We start from the raw sequence: 20891 nt of genomic DNA, 5'->3' as shown, positions 1-20891 counted from the left end.
TGGGAATCTCTGATGATCCATTCATTTTCCATTCTTGTCATGGACAACCAGATGTTAGGAAGACACAGAAGTATGTCCTGGGAGGACTGGGACAGCAGCCTGGGGAACTGTTACTATAGTGGGTCTCTTGGATTGGCAGTGTCTGGAGATGGGATTATCTCTAATCTCAGCTCATGACATAACTGATTTAGTGTGGAAAAACACATGCTAGAAGAAAAAACCAAGTTGGAATAAGAAGAAAGTGCTAAACCATGAAGAAAAAAATAAAACAGCCTGAAGTGCAGTAAAGTAGCTGAGTGAACTGCAGATAATTGTAGAGACTAAGTTCCTTCTTCAAAGAACTAGTTCATTATTCTGATAATCCGCATATGCAGAGCTTTGATAGTGAATTCACTCAATCTTTGGGGATTTTTTTTTGCAGTTTACATGAAAGATCAGACTAAGATTATCAGATGTTTCTTCTTTTTCACATGAAAAATCTCAAGGAATAAATTCTTCCTCAATATAAAAAGGAATAATGGTTCTGCAGCTTCTTTGGGGGCTCTCCAAGCTCACAGCTAGGCGACAAAGTAGTGATAAATTTCATGGGTCTGAGCATTGTTTTTTTCCATTTTAACATTTTACTGAACAAAACTGGGACTCTTTGTAGGAGAATTTATCAATGCCATGACTTCAAATTTCTCTACAGTATTATGTGGAACAAAAATATTAACTTACTGAACCTTTTCAGATGTTGTTACTGACTGCTGTTACTGGCTTTGTGCTACTGGCTTACTGGTTTTGGTTTTCTTATGAACATCTCAGTCCTGGTTAGACAGTACTCTTTTAGAGGAAAAAAGTAGTTTTTAAAGGCTTTTGGTTTTGATTGTTTGCGTGTGATGTGGCAAAGTAAGAAATGGTTAATAATAGAAGCCAGTTAGGCGGAAGTGTTGCATTGACTTTCCATTGTATCTCTAGGTCTGTGGCTCCCTTGTAGCCCAGGAGAAAAGAGGGCAGTCTGCTGTCTTGTAATAATTGCAGGAAAGATAGATTCCCTAATTAGAACCAGAGTGAGTGTTTAAATAACACTTATTTTCTGAACAAGTCCAGTGCACTGGACAAATTGCAGCTGCTTTACTGAGATTGGAGATGCAGTAGTATTTGGATTTGAACACGCTGGGCAATAAAATCATTCTTGCACAGTGGTGATTCATTTATATATTTGTTCATTAAAAATTTAAGAATACGTTATGTGTTGATAGACTCAAAAAAATTTCTGATTCAGAAGTTGGTTAAACTATTGTCTACTCCTGTTTAAGACTACATCTCTTTCATTTTGTTTGCTTTTGGTTTTTTGTTACTGTATCCCCGAGATTTCCAAGTTAGCCTGAGGAAGTAAGATGCAATCCCATGTCCAATGCATATCTTGGAGTAAATGAGATTTTAAAAATACAGGACTGGTTCATTTAATATCAAATGCTCTTCAGCCATAAACTTAAAACTTCATGCAGTGAGAAGTGGATACTGTGATGCTTTTGTAAATAATACATATAGAGCCTGATGCAATGCAAAGGAAAATAATTAGACTTTGGATTGCCTGTGGGCAGGCTGTGAGAAGTTTTGTATGCACATACTTGTTCATTCTTCACTGTGCCTCTTCTCATTATTTGAATCTGGTGCCACAGGCTTAAATGTGCTATTTTCCCTTTTTTACTTTTCCCTTAAATTTAACTGTCTTCTTAACCCAAGCCATTTCACAAGTATCTGTTAGTTTTCTTTTCAAAGGGATGTGATGCAGAAGAAGCAGGGGAAAATGTCTGTAATAAAATAGGATGAGGCAGGAAGCTCTATACAGCCTGATGTCGACTGTGTGGCTGTTCCAAAGCCCATAACTTTCAGCTGTCCAAATAACAGTGCCCACCATTGATTCCTGGAAGCAGTTAAATTGGGCTGGGGAGTTCTGGTGAGCTGGGTGTCCCTTGTTTCTGCTGGGTGGAGGGGGGAGGAACAAGATGGGTGTGGTAAGATCCCTGAATGCTTCAAGTGTGTACACAGCAGGGACAGAGGGGAAGCAGGCAGTGGCACCTCAAGGTGGCTTCTCTCAAGCGTGTTTTTTATTTCTACACCTTCCATGCTTCCCCTTTCCCGGGAGCGCAGGATTGTTACCCCTGACCTGCTGTTCCTTTCTGCAGTGTGCTGGAGACAGAGGCTGCTGGGCAGGGAAACAAACACAGGAAATTTGTTCAGATTCACCAAATGCAGAATGCCTTAACTGTATGTGCGCCTCTGTCCTTCTCTATTGCCACTGAAGAAGCGCGTGGCTAGGAGGAAAGACAGCTAATTTCCAGGCAGTTTTCTCAGAGGAAAACTGCTTTAAAACAAAACACAGTTCATGGTGCAGGTTGTAAGACACGCTAAAAATTTTGGTTGTTTCACACATACTTTGTTCATTTCTCATGAGGTAATGATGATTCGATTGTGACTATCATTACAGTCCATTTTCACAAACTTTGGTGAATTTAACTTAATGTTTCCTTAAGCAGAGACAGAAATGAAAAAATGTTTATACATGTCAGTTTTGGAGTGCTTTTGGAAATAAACAGCATGTTTTTTTGCTGACAGGATTTGAAATCTAGCAATCAGCGAGATGAAATTGCTGCAGCACGTGCCTCCCTGAAGGAAAATTCTGCTTTCCTACATTCAATATGTTCAGCTTGTTTGGAACATTCAGATGTTGCATCCCTTACAGCCAGCAAGGATTCAATTTGCAATGAAATACAGAATGCTCTCAATGTAATTTCTAATGCTTCCCAAGGAGTTGGAAATAAAATGGAGCAACCTGCATCTCGCACAGCTACTCTGGGAAGTGCACTTGATGAGCTTGAGGTACGTAAATGTGTGAGATTACAATATTTTTGGAAAAAAGGTTTCTTTATTTTTTAATAACTATTGGTATCATAAATGCTGAGCCTGAAAGCATTAAAGATTGTTGCCCTGCTTAGTCCTCGTCTAAATAGTGTCACTTGAAATGATTTTATTGGGAGGGATCACTTTCCTCAGAGGAGTTTGGAATGAAGGCTTTGTGTGTGTTCAGTGCTTGGCTCCCTTCGAACAGAGGGCAGAGTTTGTGTGTCACTGCAGTTGTGTCACTGCTGCTGGAGACAGACACGTCCTGCAGGGAGTGGGCAGAACCCAAGAGTGCAGTTTGCTCAGAAGTGATTCTCAGCTGCCAGTGCCCATTGCTACCTTGGCTGCAGCTGAGCTGCTACCGTGCAAGCTGAAGTCCCTGTCTCCAGAAGGTGTCAGTGAGATCATTCTGTAATTTATATAATCAAGCAATTCAGAAACCTCATTATATTTGCTGCTTATCATTAAATAAAGTGACATAGCCAATACACTTTCACCACCTCTGCATTTCTGCTTCCATCATTGAAGCAAATACCTGGGAGAAGGAAGCACTTGCTCTATTCCTGACCTCATCTGAAGCTTTTCTGTGGAGTTTTTCCTTTTTCTCGTGGCTGCTCTGGCTGTCACCAGTGTCATTTTCCATTGTCCAGCCACAAATGGTAAAAGATATCTGGTAGGTGAGACTACAGACTATGATCCTCATGGGGTGTAAGTGGTGTAGGCCCAGCTCAACAAAAGGAATGAATGTTTCTAAACACATTTGCAAGTATGGGTGGTTTTGGTTGTGAATTTTTGGACTTAGCACATCTCAGCATCCCAGTGCTAAGACTGTGTTTTCAGGAAAATTGATAGGACTGCTGGTGGTAGATTTTTATCTAAAATTTTCAGTGGAAGATTGAAGAAATACATTGAAATATGACACAAATTTTGTAGTGGCAGTTTATTGATCAAAACAGACCTCTCAGTCATGCTCAAAGTCAAAATCAGACAGGTTTTTCCCCCCAGAGGAACAAGCTACAATTGCACGTTACGTGTCATCCATTCTTGCTTCTCACAATGGGTTTTAAAATTACAATTCCTAATTATCCTAATAAATGGAAGGGAAAAGAAACATATGAGACTAATACATAGCTTGTTACAGTGTAACTGAATGACAAATGAGATCCCTTATGTGAGACCCACTATTTACCAGGATTACTTAAAAATTTAAAAAAAAAGAGATGTCAAAAGGGTTGCATTTTTGTACTGCATACGAATTCATCTTGACTCTATGTAGGCAGTACTATTTAAAAATGAAATAACATTTATTATTGTTCTAAAACTGGAAATTTGTGTTAATCACAAAACGGAAAAAAATTGTATTTTGAATTGAATTTGTTTTTCTTGGAAATGTAAGAACATGGAAGTCTGATGGTTGTAAAAAGCTGTTTATTTATCAAGTTGTAAATATATTTTTACCTAGGTAGCACAAATGGGAATTGAAGCTGTGTGAGTTAGATAAAGAACAATTTATAGAGCATTTAACTTCTGAAATGATTCTATGAATTAGATGGTTACACTTTTCTCGTTTTACAGAAAGTTCTATTGGCTAAGGACCTGAAATAACCTTTGCTCTATCTTCTTGTTGCAAATACAGTGCCATGAAATAGATTGATGCAGTAAATAGTCTGGTGGGAACAAATCTCATTAAATGTTTATAGTGTGGAAACGTATCTCGGAGCTTACCCAACAATCTAGTATCTAGATGTTTTGCAATATCATTCTTCCTTTGCCAGTGCTGGCACTGTGAAAGTTATTAAGGATTTATAGGTGAGGAAACCACCAGTAAAATTAGAGCAGCTTAAATCTTAAATCAGTAGATTCTCAACAATTCCTCTTAAAGGCTCCCTATAACTACTGTGTCATTTGTAAATAAACACAAAATTGTAACTTTAAAATTTAATTGCATATTAATATCTGTGAAAAGAGAGTGTGGGTGCAGGTTATCTAATGGCTTTCCCTGGTCTTTCATCTTGTGAATGCCAAGAGATTTCTACAGAATGATCCAGGTTCTGCATGCCTGAGTCTCTGTCGGTGTATTCAGCTGCTCTGTGGTCCTTGAGTGGCCGTGGCCATCCAGCTGAGCAGTTACATGTGCAATGCCAAAAGGCTATAAGTCCCTCCAGAGCTTGACCAGATACAACCAAGTTTCTGCATGCCCATGGGCCCTCTTTTTCTCCTGGATCAGACCAGTGAGGCACAAAACAGGGGTCTAATCACTACTCTTAAATGTCCCCTTATGCTTGAGTCATTAAGCTACTTAAGAGTAGCTGACCACTTTTTAGCCTGTTAAATCAAACCCACCAGAGACTGCTTCTTGTGTGTCTGGTGTCTTCTCGTTGAGTCTTTCCTGCATAGATGTACTGATTGTAAATAAGTTATGAAATTATTTAAAGAATTTTATCTGTAAGGCAGAGTCTGAACACATATTTTCCTGGCTGTTATTGCCTAGATATTTTCATTCAGAGATGAACCACAGTAGCTTTTTGGCCAGTGCTATTTGTCCATATCGGTGTAAACTTTCTCTGAACTGTCTCCCAAAGGAGGACACTTCTATTTTGGGTCAGCTGAGACTTGAAGGTAGTCATTATGCCAGCTAATTGGATAATTGGCTGTGGCTGCCAGGTGTGTCTTAGTCTTCCCCAGTCAATGAAGCTGTTTTTTCTGCAGCAACACTTCAGTATTCTACCTGCCAGATGTGTGTTGCATTACAGTGGACACTGTATGTACAGCTTGGCATTGAGGGGGCTGCTTGAGATACAGGAGCTTGAAGGGAAGCTGCAGCTGCAGTGAGTGGTAGCCATGTGGCACAGCTTGAGCAGATGTGAGGTACCCAAAACAGCTCGGTAACACGGGCTCTAAGGGAAATGGGGGAGGCAGAGCTTCAAATCTCTAACGCAAACTTGTGACTCAAGCCTCCTTGCCTCAGTGTTTAAGCTTTTATCTTATAAAAGTGTTCTAATACAACACTCATGTCTAGCTTAAGCTAGGCAGTCCCTGAAATCGTCCTAGTAAACCTAGTAAACCTAAATTGAAAAAACCCTCTAGTTTACAATTAGTCTGGCCCATACTGGATAAGCGCAGATGAGGGTATCTGGCATAGTTTTCTTATTTAATATTTCTTCTGAAAGCTGGAAACCACCTATGGTCTGATGTAAGAGGTGAACAAGTGTGTGTGGAGCGTAGGTTTGGAGATCAGAACCATAATGACATGGTTTCAGATATTCAGTTACATTAACAATTACTGGTTTGAATTTCCTCAAATGCTGAAGAACTTACTTTCATGTTTCATGAAAATCTCATATTCTCCTTTTCTTTCTCTTTAGAACATTTGCTTGCCACACAAACGTAATTAATTTTATCAAGCCAAAAGAGTTGTCTGCTTTTGTTTACCCTACCTACTGAGAAGCAAAAGGACAGTTGTATCTATGCCCTTTGGAAAAATAATCATTAAAAAAAAGCTGCAGTTTTACCTTTGCCCATATTCAGCCTGTTAAAAGTGGCAGCAGTGACTTTCTGCCACAGTTTGATTAGATTAGATTGGGATTGATTAGACTAAAAATCAGCAGAATTAGACTGCTCATGTAATCTGATTTAACTTTCTCAGCTGTGAGCTAGCACTGCTGGCTCAGAGTTAAATCTAGAGGGTCTTCTGATCTCTGAAAGACTAGAGTTTATAGGCTTTGGACCTCTCTTTCAAACAAAGCTTAAGCGCTGGTCTGAGACTCTGAATGGCAGAGAGAACCTGGGTTTGCCTGCAAATGATCTCTGTGTGTAGCCTCACACACAGAGGTGTGCGGGAAAAGGTGATCTGCTGTGGTCAAAAGTATTTTGGATGCTCCCAGTGGGAAGGGCTAGCAGCATATCTGGGAAGCATAATGTCACTGCAGTTCCTGCAAGTAGAAAATTAAGGAGCGGCTTCACTGAACTGATTTTTCTTACCTGTACTCCTCATTTTCCCAGAATTTAATAGCCCTGGATCCTCTGGTAGTGCATGAAGAGAAGGTGAGGCCGTCCCTGGAGCAGCGGCTGGAGGCGATCATCAGTGGGGCAGCGCTGCTGGCTGACTCCTCATGCACGCGGGACTCGCACCGTGAGCGCATCATCGCTGAGTGTAGCGCCATCCGCCAGGCCCTGCAGGAGCTGCTGGCAGAGTACCTCCGCTCCGTGAGTAACGTGGGGCAACCGCGCGTGGAATGTGGGGCAACCGCGCGTGGAATGTGGGGCAACCGCGCGTGGAACGTGGGGGAACCGAGCGAGGAACGTGGGGAACCGAGCGTGGTACTTGGGGCAACTGAGCGTGGAACGTGGGCAACTGAGTGAGGAACGCGGGGTAACTGAGCGTGGAATGCGGGCCACTGAGTGAGTAACACGGCCACTGAGCGAGGAACACAGGGAACTGAGTGTGTAACACAGGGAACTGAGTAATGCAGGGCCACTGATTGAGTAATGCAGAGCTACTGAGTAATGTGGGGCAGCTGAGTGAGTAACGCAGGGCCACTGAGTAACACAGGGCTCTGCTTGGGGCTGCCTCAGTGTCTCCTGCTCAGGGAGCTTAGCGTTTAACCAAGAATTAAAGTACAGTTTAACCTGCATTTCGCAACATGCTCTGTAAAAGGTTGAAAGGAATGTTTTTCTCCAGAAATCTAAGCAAAAACTAAATATGCATCCCCAGAATGAGTATGGATTGTATAATACTGTGTATATAAAGTCTGTGGAAAGTGCCATACCACTGATAAAATGTAAGTGTTTAGGTTATTTTATGCTTGTTGTGAACTGTCACTGGTTCAGAGCAGACAATCCTTCATTGTCATTCAGAAACAAGAATTTCTTCATATTGCCACTTCCTAGACTAGAGTTTGAAAATGTAATCTCTGTTCCTGAAGAATGCAACAATTTAAATAACAATTTCTTAAAAGGTAAGCAATCTGTTAGTGTTGTTTTCAAGTAGGATGCTGACACCAGAAGAGGACAAGAGCACCAATTTACACGTGTTAGAATGACTAAATTGCTATGTTTGGAATACAGGAGTGTTGGGTAAATCCAGAAATCTGGTTGTCTGACATGCTTGTAGCTGTGAATTGTTAGAAAAGGAGCAGTGTTTGCATTTTAACAGAGATTTTTCTTTTCGTTTTGAAGAATGGGTTTGACACTTGTTACATGTGGCAGGTAAATGTCGAAACAGTCGAGACTCAATACTGTTAATATGGGTACACAATGTTAATCTCGTGCTTTTCATCCGTAAACATTTTCTGCAGGCATAATGTTCTTTTCTAAAGATACCTCAGGATGATTCATCAAGCGCATTGAGAGAACAATTGTGTGATGCAGATATTTGTTTTCTTTTTGGGAAGTTGAAATTCCTTTCTGTTCTGTAAGTCACAGCAGTTAACATAGTCAAAAGCTGTTCTAATGAGACTGTTTGCTTTGTCTTATTTTATTGCCCTTAGGATAAGGTAGTGTAGGGACTAAAATAATCTATGCATATCAGATTTTTTTTCATCTCACGGATATTGTACTTTTTGATACTGCTCTTTATTTTATTGGGAATTTACAGATGGTTTATTTTTAAAGTCAAGTTGTGCTTTCAGGCCTTATACCAGAGAAAGGTACTACAAAATTTTTACTCAAAATGCTGTTGAATGCAGCCTGAATTCTTGAACCTCTCTGGAAGTGCTTGACACATGGATTAGATAGTGAGATTTTTTTCAGCTCTGGTTAGCTTGGAATGTAAATCTTGTTGTAGCAGATTTCTCTAGCAATGTCTGTTCTAGGGTGGGTCAGGGTTTGCTGTTAAGTGGCTGAAAGTTTTATACAGGGAGGCATCCACCTTTAATGGTTGGACTTAATGATCTTGAAGGGCTTTTCCAGCATAAATGATTCTATGATTCTACCCAGAACACGTGACAGGATGCCGATGTGGTGAACAGCATCCCATATTAGTCCAAAACATTGCTGTGGCTTTGTCCCAAGAACGCTTTCCTGTGTATCTCTGGTGTGAAAGGACAAGATTTGAAGTTCAATGGTCTTAAATTTTTAGACTCTTGAAACAAAATTGTGATGATCTTTTCTACTTCAGAAATAATCATGGTTTTAGGGGTACATGATGTACGATAGGTGGAAAAGAATAATACATAACTCACCCCACTGACTTGAGAAAGTCAGCAGCTATTGAAATATGATGATAAGGGAAAGTGTCATATAATTTGCTGCGGAACACAGTGACTGCACAAGGTGGCAAAACCAAGGAAGCAGAAAGGAAAAAAGACAAAAGGTTTAAAGGTATGGGGTTGCATAACAGGAGGGAATGAAAAGTTTTTAGTTTCTTTTAGAGCTCTTGATCTTCTTAGACAATTGTTACTGAATGGAAACACTCTCACTGAGAATAGTTGATGGCTATTACTCAGATGGTGTTAAATAAGTTTTTCAGTAAGGAGATTATGAGATGTCAATTACTTTATTTCACAGCTCTAACTTGCTGAAGAAGAGATGATAGATCCAGGAAACAGTGCTGATTTATCAGTGTCTTTTTGGCTCTCCTATTAGTAGTTTCAGTAAGCCGGGCCTGGGAATTGAATGAGCTGTGAAGATGATGGCAGCCATTTGTTACCATAGCACAATTTAAGGATTGTGATTCCCTCGCTCTCCTTGGGAACAGTTGTACTCCACGGGCAAGTGCTGTGTGTGGAACACTTCATGGGTGTTTGCGTGTATGCCCTCATGCCTTGTTCCCTGTGCTGAGTGAGCTCTGGAGCCTCCGTGCCGCAGCTTGTACGTGAGAGCGGAGCTTTTCCCTGCCCACAATCCGCACAGGGCGTGCTTTGCTCCGGCTCTGTGCTCCTGCTGGGCGGCTCCCAGGCATGGCCTCCCCGCTGCCATCGCAGCTCTCTGCACTCTCTCTCACGAGCTGTGCTGGTCAGCTGCTCCCAGGGGTTGGTTTCTCTGGAACTGGATCTTCACTTTCTTGCTGGCACATTGCCTTGGTCATTTGCCTTAAGGCTTCTCCCTGTGTGAGTTTGGCCAGTGGGAGCTGTGTAGTCTCAGACCCCTCACCCCGTAAGTGCCACCTCCACAGATCCTCCTCTGGCAGTTGCTTTGCCAGGGAGCTGCACTGCTGACATCTAGGGTTGCTCTGGTGCTGGTGGTGGACGTGCCCTGCCTGGTAAATATTGAGCTTAAACAGCGCCATTGCCAAAGACTTGGGAGCCTAAATTCTGTGTAAGCTCTGCATCGTCTGTTCTTTTGAAACTAGGCCTCAGTGCTTGGACTTGACAGGAATGAGGGACTTGTCTTTACAAACAAACAATGGATTTGCTAGTAGATAAAACTAGCACTGAGAGATAAAAGAAGCAATGGGGAGGATTCCACTGATTAATAAATGGAATGAGAGGCTTGTCTTTACAAACTGTAGGTCTGCTGATAAATAAAATAGGATACTGAGAGATGAAAGGAGCAATGGGAAGAACCAGAAATTCCATAGGAATTTGACTGATTGGCACAAGGAAAAGAAAAAGGGGGGGTTAGGTATTATTTTGGGAGGTCTGTACCTCTCAAGTACCTCAGCCAGTGGGGGAGAGACAGAGGGACACGTGGCCGGGAAATTAGGATTAAAAGGACGCTGCATTGTCCAAAATTCTGAGAGACCCCGGGGCAAATGCCCCATGGCCTCTCCCTTTATTCAAATAAAATTACAGGACTCTGTCTCCCTTTTGGACATAAACCTCTGGTGTTTGTGGATTAATTTTCCTGACAAACTGTTCAGGAACTTAGGATTTATTAGCCCTAACATTCGAAAGAGTGTAAGGAGTATAGCTTTTGTGGTTCCTAATTTTTTTTCCCCTCAGTTATTTAAAGTGTCTAATAAGCCTCAAGGGCATTGAAGATTAAGAGCTTGTTGGTATCATCAATAAATTTTTTAAAATCTTTTTTTAAAGAGTTTTTAATGCAAGCTGGGAGAAACGTCTTTTCAGAAGATACTTTTACGTGAGTGTTTTTCACAGAGGTTTTATCACAGTGAATGGTACAATGGAAAGTGAAGCAAAATGGTCTCCACAAGAACCTCGAAGTTTTTCTGTTCACAGAGTAATTCAGATACATAGTAAATTGCAAATACATTCATAATTCTTCTGAAAGGCAGCAGTTTTTCTTCTGAATAGTTTCAAAAATTCTTTGAAATTATTTGTGTACTATTGTTACCCTTTCTGAACTTTACTCACAGACATACATTCTTAGGGGATATATTTGCATTTTAGGACATCCAGAAACAGGAATTACTACTGTGGGTTTGGATATTTTATCAATGGCAGAATCATACCGTAGTGTGGATAATAATGGAATAACGTATTCACTGGAGCAATTACGTTGTTCTAGTAATAAGCACTGGCTTCTTCCTAATGACAAGCTCTTGTCACCTCATCCTTTACAATGAGAAGCTACTGAACTCAGTGGCGTGCAGCAATATGAACTCCATGTTTCCTGAGCTGTGCTTTTACTCAGTCACAGTAAGGACATTCCCTTCCCTGGGGCTCAGAAGGGATAAGGGAGTTGCGGTTGAGCATGAGTGGAAGCAGCTGTTGTGAGCAGCACTGAGTGTTGGTGCGTGCTGCTGTCTGTGGCATCATTAAATTGGGAGGTGTGCCTGAGCAATTACTCTGCATCCTCCTCTGGCTTTCAATAAAGATCACTCCTAGATTGTTAGGGCTCGTAAAGAAAGGTCAGATACACTGATGAGAGCTACTCTCTTGAACTGAAATCCCCTTACTGTTTGAATGTTGTTTCATGATCCTTGAGCTAAAATTTAAGTTTTAGTTCCTACTTTCTCAGTTATTATGGCTATAGCTTGGAGATACGTGTGTGTGTGTGTGTGTGTGTGTGTATGAGTCAGTGTATTTTTCTGATCAGTTCTGATTTCACTTCCTTCTTGTGTATTCCAGAGATGTTTGTTTCTTAACTGGGTTTTTATGTTATGATTACCTAAATGTTTGGGTCAGACATGGGTAATTTAGTCTGGACGTGCCTGTGGCTCTTGTGCCACAGGTGGTGGCAGCTGCTGTGTCCCACTGTCCCACAGCTGTGCCGTGTGTGTGGCTGGGAGCAGAGCCAAACCAGCCCTTCTCATACCAGCGGTGCTTCCATTTAAAAGACGTGAGGAGAACAGGGATACATTGGACCTTGAGGCAGATCAGCAAGTGAACTGAAGTTGCCCACCTTGTACAAATCTTTATTACTGCTAATCAAACCCTGGGCATCCCCGTAGCCTAAGGGCAGGCCAGTGGAGGCTGAGCAGGAATGTCATGTGCTCTGTGGCAGAGCTCAGGAGTGGTCAGGTATGCCCTGCATTCCATGTAGAGCATGCCTGAACCTTGCTGGGAGTGCAGCTCCTGGAACTTTATGAAACTGGCTTCCCTCAAGGCTCCCTCATCCTTCACCACTGGATTGTATCCTCAGCTTCTGGCTGTGAGAGCTGTTTGGGTCTGAGCTCATCCGTTGAAGTGCTGTGAGGATGAGACGAGGAGCTAGGATCCCTGAAAGCAGAGGGGTGACTGGGACAGGGAGTGAGTGTCTCTCTAGATTTCAAACTCAAACTGCTCACTTACTGAAACTTGGGCATTGCAACTTCAAACCAGAAAATGGGTGGAAAACCAGGAGGTTTTATTTATTGGTGGTGTGGTTCTGGGCCTTGCTCTTTGTCTCAGCTCTTAAATTCGATTGCTGTGGAGCGCTACTGCCTTGCTCTGCCTCTGTACTGAGTACACTTCAACAACAGCTTGAGGTCTGACCCACTGTCTGGATGTGGAGACTGTCATCGGGAATGTTTTTTAGTGGTATTGCCATTCTTGCTCTCGGAGAGTGGAGGGATGTACAGATGCCTCAAGCATACTGATATCTCAACTTGACGTTACTTCTACTTCACGGTTTCCTGATGAAGACTTTTAACACTTTCCTGGGTTGCCAGTTACACCTGAGGAGGTAAAAATAGGGGACTGTTTGACTCGTCCTTTGTGGTTAATTCCACTTTCTTTCACAAATACGTAACTTGCAAAGTTCTTTGTAGCTGCTCTTTGAAGAACTGAGCCCAAACTTGTAGACTCGACTAACAGGGAGTTTGAGGAAATTCCTTGTTAAAATCTTGAGCAGAATGGCTGTTGGTTATTCATGGAAAGGGCTGAAATAACAGATTTATTGAAATCCTTGTTTTTAAATCCTTATTTTATTTCTGAACAAATAAAAACCGCCTGTATTTGTGCCTTTTTACAAAAAGACTGGTTTGGATTGTTCTTACTTTACTGTCCTCTTTATACTGAAACATCTTAATAAGACGTGTTCCAGAGAAGTTTGAAATTGTCAAAATGTAAACTTAGAAGAAGCTTGATGTGTGGGTGGGAAGTGTCACTCAGTTCTTTTCTTATTCATGGCTTTTTTAAAAATGACTTTATTGAGTATTATGTTTTTCAAAAAAGGATGGATTTCAGTAAAATTGGTATGCCCATATTGTATATTATGCTGGCATTTATGCAAGAAAATATGTGGTTTTCGTGATTCTGTTGTTCACGTTGCCTGAGTAGTTGATTGAGTTGACTTTGAACACTCCTACGGAGGAATTTCTGCCATTTTGTATGGAGTATGTGTAATCGAAAATTATTTTTCTAAATGTTAACTTTCAGTGAACATTTTGCTTTATGGGGAAATTAGATATTAATTGTTAAGGAGGAAGATCTTAAGTGTACTTGAAAGATGGAAGTAGTCGAATGAATTCCCCAAGCGGATTTACAGCTGAAAAATAAGCTGCAGTTAAATGTACCTGATTATAGATGCTCTTCCAGACTTTGCAGTAATCTGGCATCTCTGCACGTGAGCTGGAGAAGGATAATGAAAGCTTTTCTCTCCTTAAGCCCTGCTTTTCATTGAACAGTTCTGAGCTGAACTATTTCAGGATTAATCTGTACTGAACTTGAGGCTTTCACTGGAGTAACATAGCGTGAGGAGCGACTCATGGCTCTGTGGAGGATGATTCACTACAAGAATCAGTAATTTGTATTTAGTATACCTGGCAGCATTGAAAATATATTGGGTTGCTGAATACTATTTTTTTTTCAAGAAACCTTCAATAAAGCGGCATTTGCTCTCCCCAAGATGAAATAAATCTTTGATTATGGTAATAAACAAGCATTAAAAATAACCAAGTATTTGTTAACTCAGCATCTACCTAGCTGTTTGGTTTACAAGAATTTTCCTATTTTTAGAGTTTATTGAAAAATGGTTTTCAATACATTGGATTTTTCTCAACCAGTTTTCTGGTTTCTAAGAGGATGTTAAACTGGTCATTTTCTGAAATGTCAGGGTGCCATTTTGGGGAATGCTACTGAATTCTGCTGTTTCAGATGCATTTATCTTGGTTTTTATCCTCCGGTATAGTGCAACTGATTCTTGTTGTCCAAAAACATTTCTAAATTTCATTCTGTTTCAGGTTGAAAGTTACTTTTTGTTTATATAACAGTTCTAATTAAAAAGATCGATCATAATTGGGTAGTTCAAGGAGCTGTTCATAGAATGTTGGTGTTGTAGGCCCTTACAAAACCCAAACCAACCTGGCTGGAGTTGGCTCTGCTTGAAGCACTGGCTTGGACCTGATAATGTTCAGCCATCGCTGCTGTCTTCAGTCTGTGGAGTCTGATGCTAAACATTTGAATACATTCCAGTGTTAGTGCAATGTCCTGGATTACCCTGCCAGCTCCTTTTAATATACAGTAGATCCCATTATTTACTAATGGAAGATTGAAAGATACTCAGGTAATGAAGCCAGGACAAGAAATTACATAAAGTAGTAAAAGGAAAGTTTCTTTCATTTGAATAATCTCTGGTAGTTTTCGGATGATGAAAGAAGAGTAGTTATTGTGTTAAATTCTGTTGTAATAGATCCTCTCTATTTAAAAATACATTGTAAAAGTTATTTGGGAAGTAATTGAGTAAAAGCTCTCCCTAAGAATTTCATCACATGACTCTGAGGTCTACTGCATGGCTAAAACAAAAAGCTTTTCCTGTAGTCAGTTGGATTTAGGAGATTGTACGCCAGCAACCTATGTGATGCTGCACTTGTTAATTTATAGTAACAGAATTGACTTGTCTTTTATAGAAATGGAGATACCTGCATAGTTGTCAGATGACTTTTGGGCTTAATTCCTTGCCTAACTTCTCTTGATCTTTTTTAATGAAGAATGAACAATGGAGTTTAATGTGAAATAGCTTATGGTCACTTTTCATGAAATCATTACTGTATGATATGGCAGAAAATTTGTAATTCTTGGTCTTAATTGTTCAGCCAGACCTTAAAACAGTGACTTAAAGGAGATTGAGAACTTGAAGATTTAATCCCAATCCCACATTTTCATCTTCGTTCGGAAAAGAAAACCAAAACAAGGCTTAAAAAACAAAACCATATCTTTGTCTTTGGTCACAAACAGCATTTATTGGCCTTCCATTTTATTTTAACCTTCCTTTTAGTGATTCGTTTCCAGTTGTTGTTTTTTGTTCCTGTTTGACGTGCTACGCTTCTTTCTTTAATTAAGTAAAATAAAAAGGAAGAATGTAATTTTGTATAATTGCATTTTTGACCAATGTGTCTAGTCAGAAGGCTGGCAGAGTAAACAATTGAACAATCCCCCCGATCATATTAATCATAAAGATGTGCTTTAGTCCTTTCAAGATCAGCTCTTCTCAAGAACTGCTTCTTGCGGTTGTTTTCTAAGCCTGTGCTGCCAATTGGCACATTTTATTTCTCTTTGAATATGCAAAGAAAATAAATGTCTTAAATCAGACAGCTGATTAAGCTGATTAATCGGTGCTTAATAGAATACATTAAATAAATTATTCTAATTGCTATATTTACTGGAAAATCCTTGCTATCTTAGGTTATTCTAATTGTCTTTAACCATTGTTTCATTATCAGGAGAAAAAAAGGAAATTTATACAAAGATGGAAAGAAATGATAAGTCAGCTACTAGACTAGGAGCTATACTCAGGAATAATCTAGGATTATCTTTTCTATCAAGTAACGATGTTTCTAATATTTTCTAAACCCTAATATTATACGGGAGGAATTATCAGTCTGTAAAAGAAGATAAGTGGTAAAGGAATCCCTCCCTTAATTTTCTTGAATATATTTAGCTCTTTGCAGGAGAAATAAAGACTAATAATCAATATTTATTTCGTGTAAATAAGAGAAAATAAGAAGTATAATGATTACGTACACCCTGGCAGCAGCTAATGGAAAACAAAACTGGAGCCTAAGGTAAATCTCTTCTCTGGGAACTTGATTAGTGCTTCTTTTCTGCTTAGTACAGCAAAAGAGCAGTGTGTTATTAACATGCCTTTCCTGATGTGCATGTGCACACATAGAGAGCAGATGCACATAAGCCAGAACCATTTTGGTTTGATAATGCTATTTCCAGTCTACTGCTTGCAGTAGCAAGGAAGTGAAATAGGGGAGAACTTTGCAAAGTTCCTGTAGAAAGTGTGAGCTAAAGGAGCCCAGAGAAGGAATAGGTAAAGGAAATGTGGAATGCCGTGTGACAGCTCGTAGCTATTTGCCAAGGAGATAAAGTCGTAATGGCATTAGTGATGTGTCCCTAAGTTGGCAAGGAAATGGAGGTTTTCTTGCTTAGCTCTGAAGTAATCAGAAAAACGTGTTTCTGACTTGAAAAACAAGAGGCCTTATAATCTCTTGGATTCTGTCAGCTGCCTCCTGTGTTCAGCTGTGCAACTGTACATTACAGCAAGACTTTGAAATGAACTGCATGGGGATGTCGTAGGTGATGCTGACAGATAGTGCTGGGGCTGTTAGCGGTTTCTCACCTGTCCTCTCCTGAACAGCTGCGGAACAGCTGACCAGATTGTTGAGATGATGAATTAGCCTGGATCCCAGTGGGAAAGCGGAGTGCTGTTGCATATGAGTGAGCATGCAAAATCTGAACACAGCTGGGGTAAGGTTGCCAGGTCCTGAGGCTGTTTTGGCTCCTTGTTTATTGTGATCCTTGGAACACCTGCCTCTCTCAGCTGTAAAAGTGGCATTTTTGTAGAGCAAGACTGCTCAGGGACTGGTACCTCCAAGTTCTTCCCAGAAAGATTGGGAACAATGATCTGAAACTTTCAGAGTTTGGTCCCAAGGCTGTCTTACAGAGCTGGCAGGGCATATGCCTGTGTTTTGTCAGATCTGTTGTGCTTTCTCTGTTTCCATGGAAGAGTCTGCTTTTGATAAATTGGCAAAATTTAATAGAAGAAAGATTCCTCTGGAGAATCTCCAGCTGTATTCCTGATTTCTGATGTGCTTCAGTACTTGCTCTGTTTTCCAGTTAGTCTGTAGCATTGTCAATGCCATTTTAAATGTCTGATAGAATTATAAGCAAATAGTAAGCCCTCTTTTTCTCATTCCATGTCTGGATAAAATGTGATTGGCAAAGGTCAGTTATTAAAATTACTTGCTTGGCATTTATTCAGATGCAGATCTGGTAAACTACTATTACAGACCTAAATAGCTATTACAACTTAAGTAAAATAGAGAGGCTGAAAAAATGACCAGGAGGAATGGATTTAGATTTTTGTTTTGACCACTGATTAAGGAAGAAAGTTTTATTTTTTTTGTCCTCTAACTTATTCTTGTAGTGAAGAGTCCATCTGTGATCTGTAGGCCTGTAAATCTGGAATCATCCATTGCTGGCAAACAGCTGGAATATGACGTATTCCCTGTGGCTGAGGAAGTAAACGAGGTGGAGCAAATGAGCAGTGTCCTGGGATTGCCTGTGACACAGCGCTCCTGTGGGACTCTGGGGAACCACTGCTGGGAGTGCCATGCCTTCCCCTCAGGCTGTGGGGCCTGCCTGCTGCAGAGACACAGATTTTTTTAGATGGTTTCTGGGCCAGAATGGCTCTTTGCTCCTTTACACAAATAAGGGGTTGGTAGCTTAACGGTGGTAGTGCTCTACAGCTCCCAATGCCATAGGAAAATGAGAAATGAAACAAACTGTCAGTGGGGCTCAGCTCAGTAGGAAATTTTGGGCATCACAGCTTAAGAATAGCAAGGACTGGCAAGAGGAACAAAATGAAGCAAGGATTGCAGAACTTACAAGAAGTAGGAAGCAGCTGACCTGAGTCTTTGTAACTTAGGAAGAGGTGAAGGAGAATAGGAACATGCTTTTCAGCTATGGAAGAGGTTTTTATACGGTCTATGCTATTCAGTTACTCTCTGTATCCGTTCAGAGAAAGACAGATGTAAATAGCAAAATGCAAAGTTTGTGCAGTACTGGGTAAAAAACCCAGCCATGTGGCTGAGTGAGCCCTGGAACAGTTGCCTTGGGAGGCCATGGAAAGTTGGCCATGCATGCAGGTGAGACAGGTTGGGCTGGCCAGCATCTGCTTGGGAGTGCTAAGAACACGTGGGCTGTTTTGGAGTGCTCAGCATGCACAAAGCGACTGTGAGCTCCCTCTTAGCCCCACTGATGATTGGTTTGCAGTTTGATAGAAGTAATATTCCCAGTCTTCATACTGCATTTTCTTAGTACAAATTCTTTTTTCCACAGTTTATTGCAGGTTTGTAACAGTGAATGCTTTTTCCATGCAGTGATCAAAACTAGAGTGAGATTTGGTGGGGCTTTTACATTTCCAGGCCATCTACAGATAATAATCTGTCCTTCCTACAATTTTGTGTTCAAGCATCTGGGGAAGGCTGGTTAATCAAAGGAACTATTAATAGTTGTAGGTGTACTAGGAGTTTATTTTCTCATGAGCTATTTGCATGAAAATAGTCCATTTAACAATGATTCGGATTGTATTCTGAGAAATTTATAACAACATTAGAAAGATTTATCTAAATTTAATATTCAGGATCTACCTAACAATTTTGCATCCTATAATCTGTTCATAAACTGGAACTTAAGTACAAGAAATAGAAGATAGGAATTTTGCTCTACAAGATTAAAACTCTAGCAACCGAATTGCATTTGTGTAACGTAGTATGTGAGCTTTTCTCTCATACTAACATGTTTTTCTGTGGAGAATGGATATGCACTATTAAAAAAACCCCGACCAACCAAGTCTTTCTGTGATTTGATTGTATGGCAGAAATGCCCAGTAATTTCCTAGTGTTAGAATCAAGTCAGGCAGGGAAGCTGCCTGGAGCACGTTGTGGTTGGGGGATACCCGGAGGCAGCAGGCTGCCCCAGGCTGGCGTGTCCGTAGGGAGTGCACCTTGCCCAAAACTTGAAGGTGGGAGATTTTCTCAGGGTCCTGGAGAAGGCTCTCCAGGACTGTTGCAAACCTGGGTGCTGCTGCAAGGCTTTGGACTGGGAGGCAAGGAAAGAGTAACCTACTGATGGCATGATAGAAATGAGGGTGACTCAGTCATTGGAGTCACTTGGCCATCAGAGCTTTCTTTCTCAGAAAGTTGCTGTGTTCCATGATCTTCCTCTTCTAATAATCAGAAAGCTGCAGCAAATGTAGCCTTAGAGATGGAGGATGCCTCTGCTGCAGACACTGAAATGAAAAGCTGGTCCTGTGCCTCCCAGGACTCTGTCACCTCATACTTCATCCCCAGCACAGAAATGTGTTGGTGGTGATGGGATTTTGTGTGACTGATTGCAGTGCTCCACTCCTCAGGAGCTTCTGCCAAACAGCAGGGAGGGAGTTCTTGGAGGAGATGTGGTTACAGACGTGTGTCTGCAAAAAACAGCACCAGGCAAACTGAGCAGGGCACAGTGTTGAGGCTCTGTCTCCTGAAAGGTCCTTTGGTTCTCATGGGTTGGTTTCACCGACTGGAATACAGTAACAGCCTAAAATGTGTCTTTGTAAATAGAAGACACAAGACAGCTTTGCAGTTCTTCAGAATTTTTACTGGTGCTTTAGGCAAAAAATGATGGATTTATTCTGGAATAGATGGTAGTTTGTTTGCCTGATCTAGATGAAGCAGCTTTTTTTCCTCCCTACAATTGGATTTGGTGGTTATAAAGGAAGAAGGACTTCATTATGTATTGAACTGACTTTTTCACAATAAACTTGAGAATCTAAAAGCACACTATCAAATGTCACTGTTTTATGTGATGTATTTCACAGTTTAAAACACAATTTTTTTCCAGAGTTGAAATTAGAATTGTTGACATTAAGGAAATAAAAATGATTGATGGAGTGGTTTTACTTGACCAGCTGCTAATGATTTCTCACTCAATATCTCGTTAGCTTGTGCTGAAGTCATATATATGGCAACCTAGAAAATAGCCTGAAGTTCCTGAAACTACAGAGAAGAAAAATATAAGGTATTCTGGTGCTTTTGATCTATGTACTGTGATATAAAATGTGACTTTTGATGTTCTGGGATGGTGTGATCGATAGCATAATTTTTGTTATTAAATTGTTTACTCTTCACTGAATGTTACAGTGCATTATATTTTGGCTCAGAGGCAGGGAGAAAGGTCACTTAATTTCCTTGTTGGCCGCTGCAGCCCTTGCTCAGGTGGAGCTTTTTGGGAGGAAGGGAGAAGGCATTTTCATTGGGAACAGTTGAAAATGCTCATCTGAGAGAAACTTCTGGAGCTTCCTAATCTTGGCCTGGTCTCTCTTGGAGGAGACTGAGGAGAAAGAGGGGAGTACTTCTGTGGTTCCTGAGGGAGTTTTATAAAGTCATGGTATCTCAAAAGCCTTGCTGAGAATTCTCAGCCTGAGAAGAGGTTTGTAGGAAAGGAAGGGTCCATGATGAGCAAGAGAGGGCTTGGCTGATCAACACTGTGGTTTTCAGTTTCTCCTGTCCATCGGGTCAGCTGTGTCACACTCTCAGAATTGTACTGCAGCAAAGCACAGCTCTGATTCAGTGGCATTTTGATTCTCTCAAGGACAAGGTGGAGGAGGCAGTGGTCAGGAGGGGGGCACTCTCTGGGAGGCTCCAACAGCCACTTCCCAGTGACACAGCATTTAAATCACTACAT

The 20891-nt window shown here is 40.8% G+C and overlaps 1 protein-coding gene across 6 annotated transcripts in view; it reads left to right on the top strand.

Annotated features, from left to right (window-relative positions):
* The window catches only part of CTNNA3 (catenin alpha 3), a 444137-nt gene that overhangs the window by 96550 nt on the left and 326696 nt on the right, over positions 1 to 20891 (top strand). For all 6 annotated transcript variants that reach the window (XM_058421605.1, XM_040071771.2, XM_040071769.2 and 3 more), the window contains 2 exons: positions 2602 to 2865; positions 6889 to 7092. In XM_058421605.1, coding sequence (XP_058277588.1) covers positions 2602 to 2865; positions 6889 to 7092 — 468 coding nt within the window. The remainder of the gene's footprint in view (positions 1 to 2601; positions 2866 to 6888; positions 7093 to 20891) is intronic.

The sequence above is a fragment of the Hirundo rustica genome, chromosome 8 (assembly GCF_015227805.2).
Source record: "Hirundo rustica isolate bHirRus1 chromosome 8, bHirRus1.pri.v3, whole genome shotgun sequence".
In the NCBI taxonomy this organism is placed as follows: domain Eukaryota; kingdom Metazoa; phylum Chordata; class Aves; order Passeriformes; family Hirundinidae; genus Hirundo; species Hirundo rustica.
This window is presented reverse-complemented; position numbering and strand designations above follow the sequence as displayed.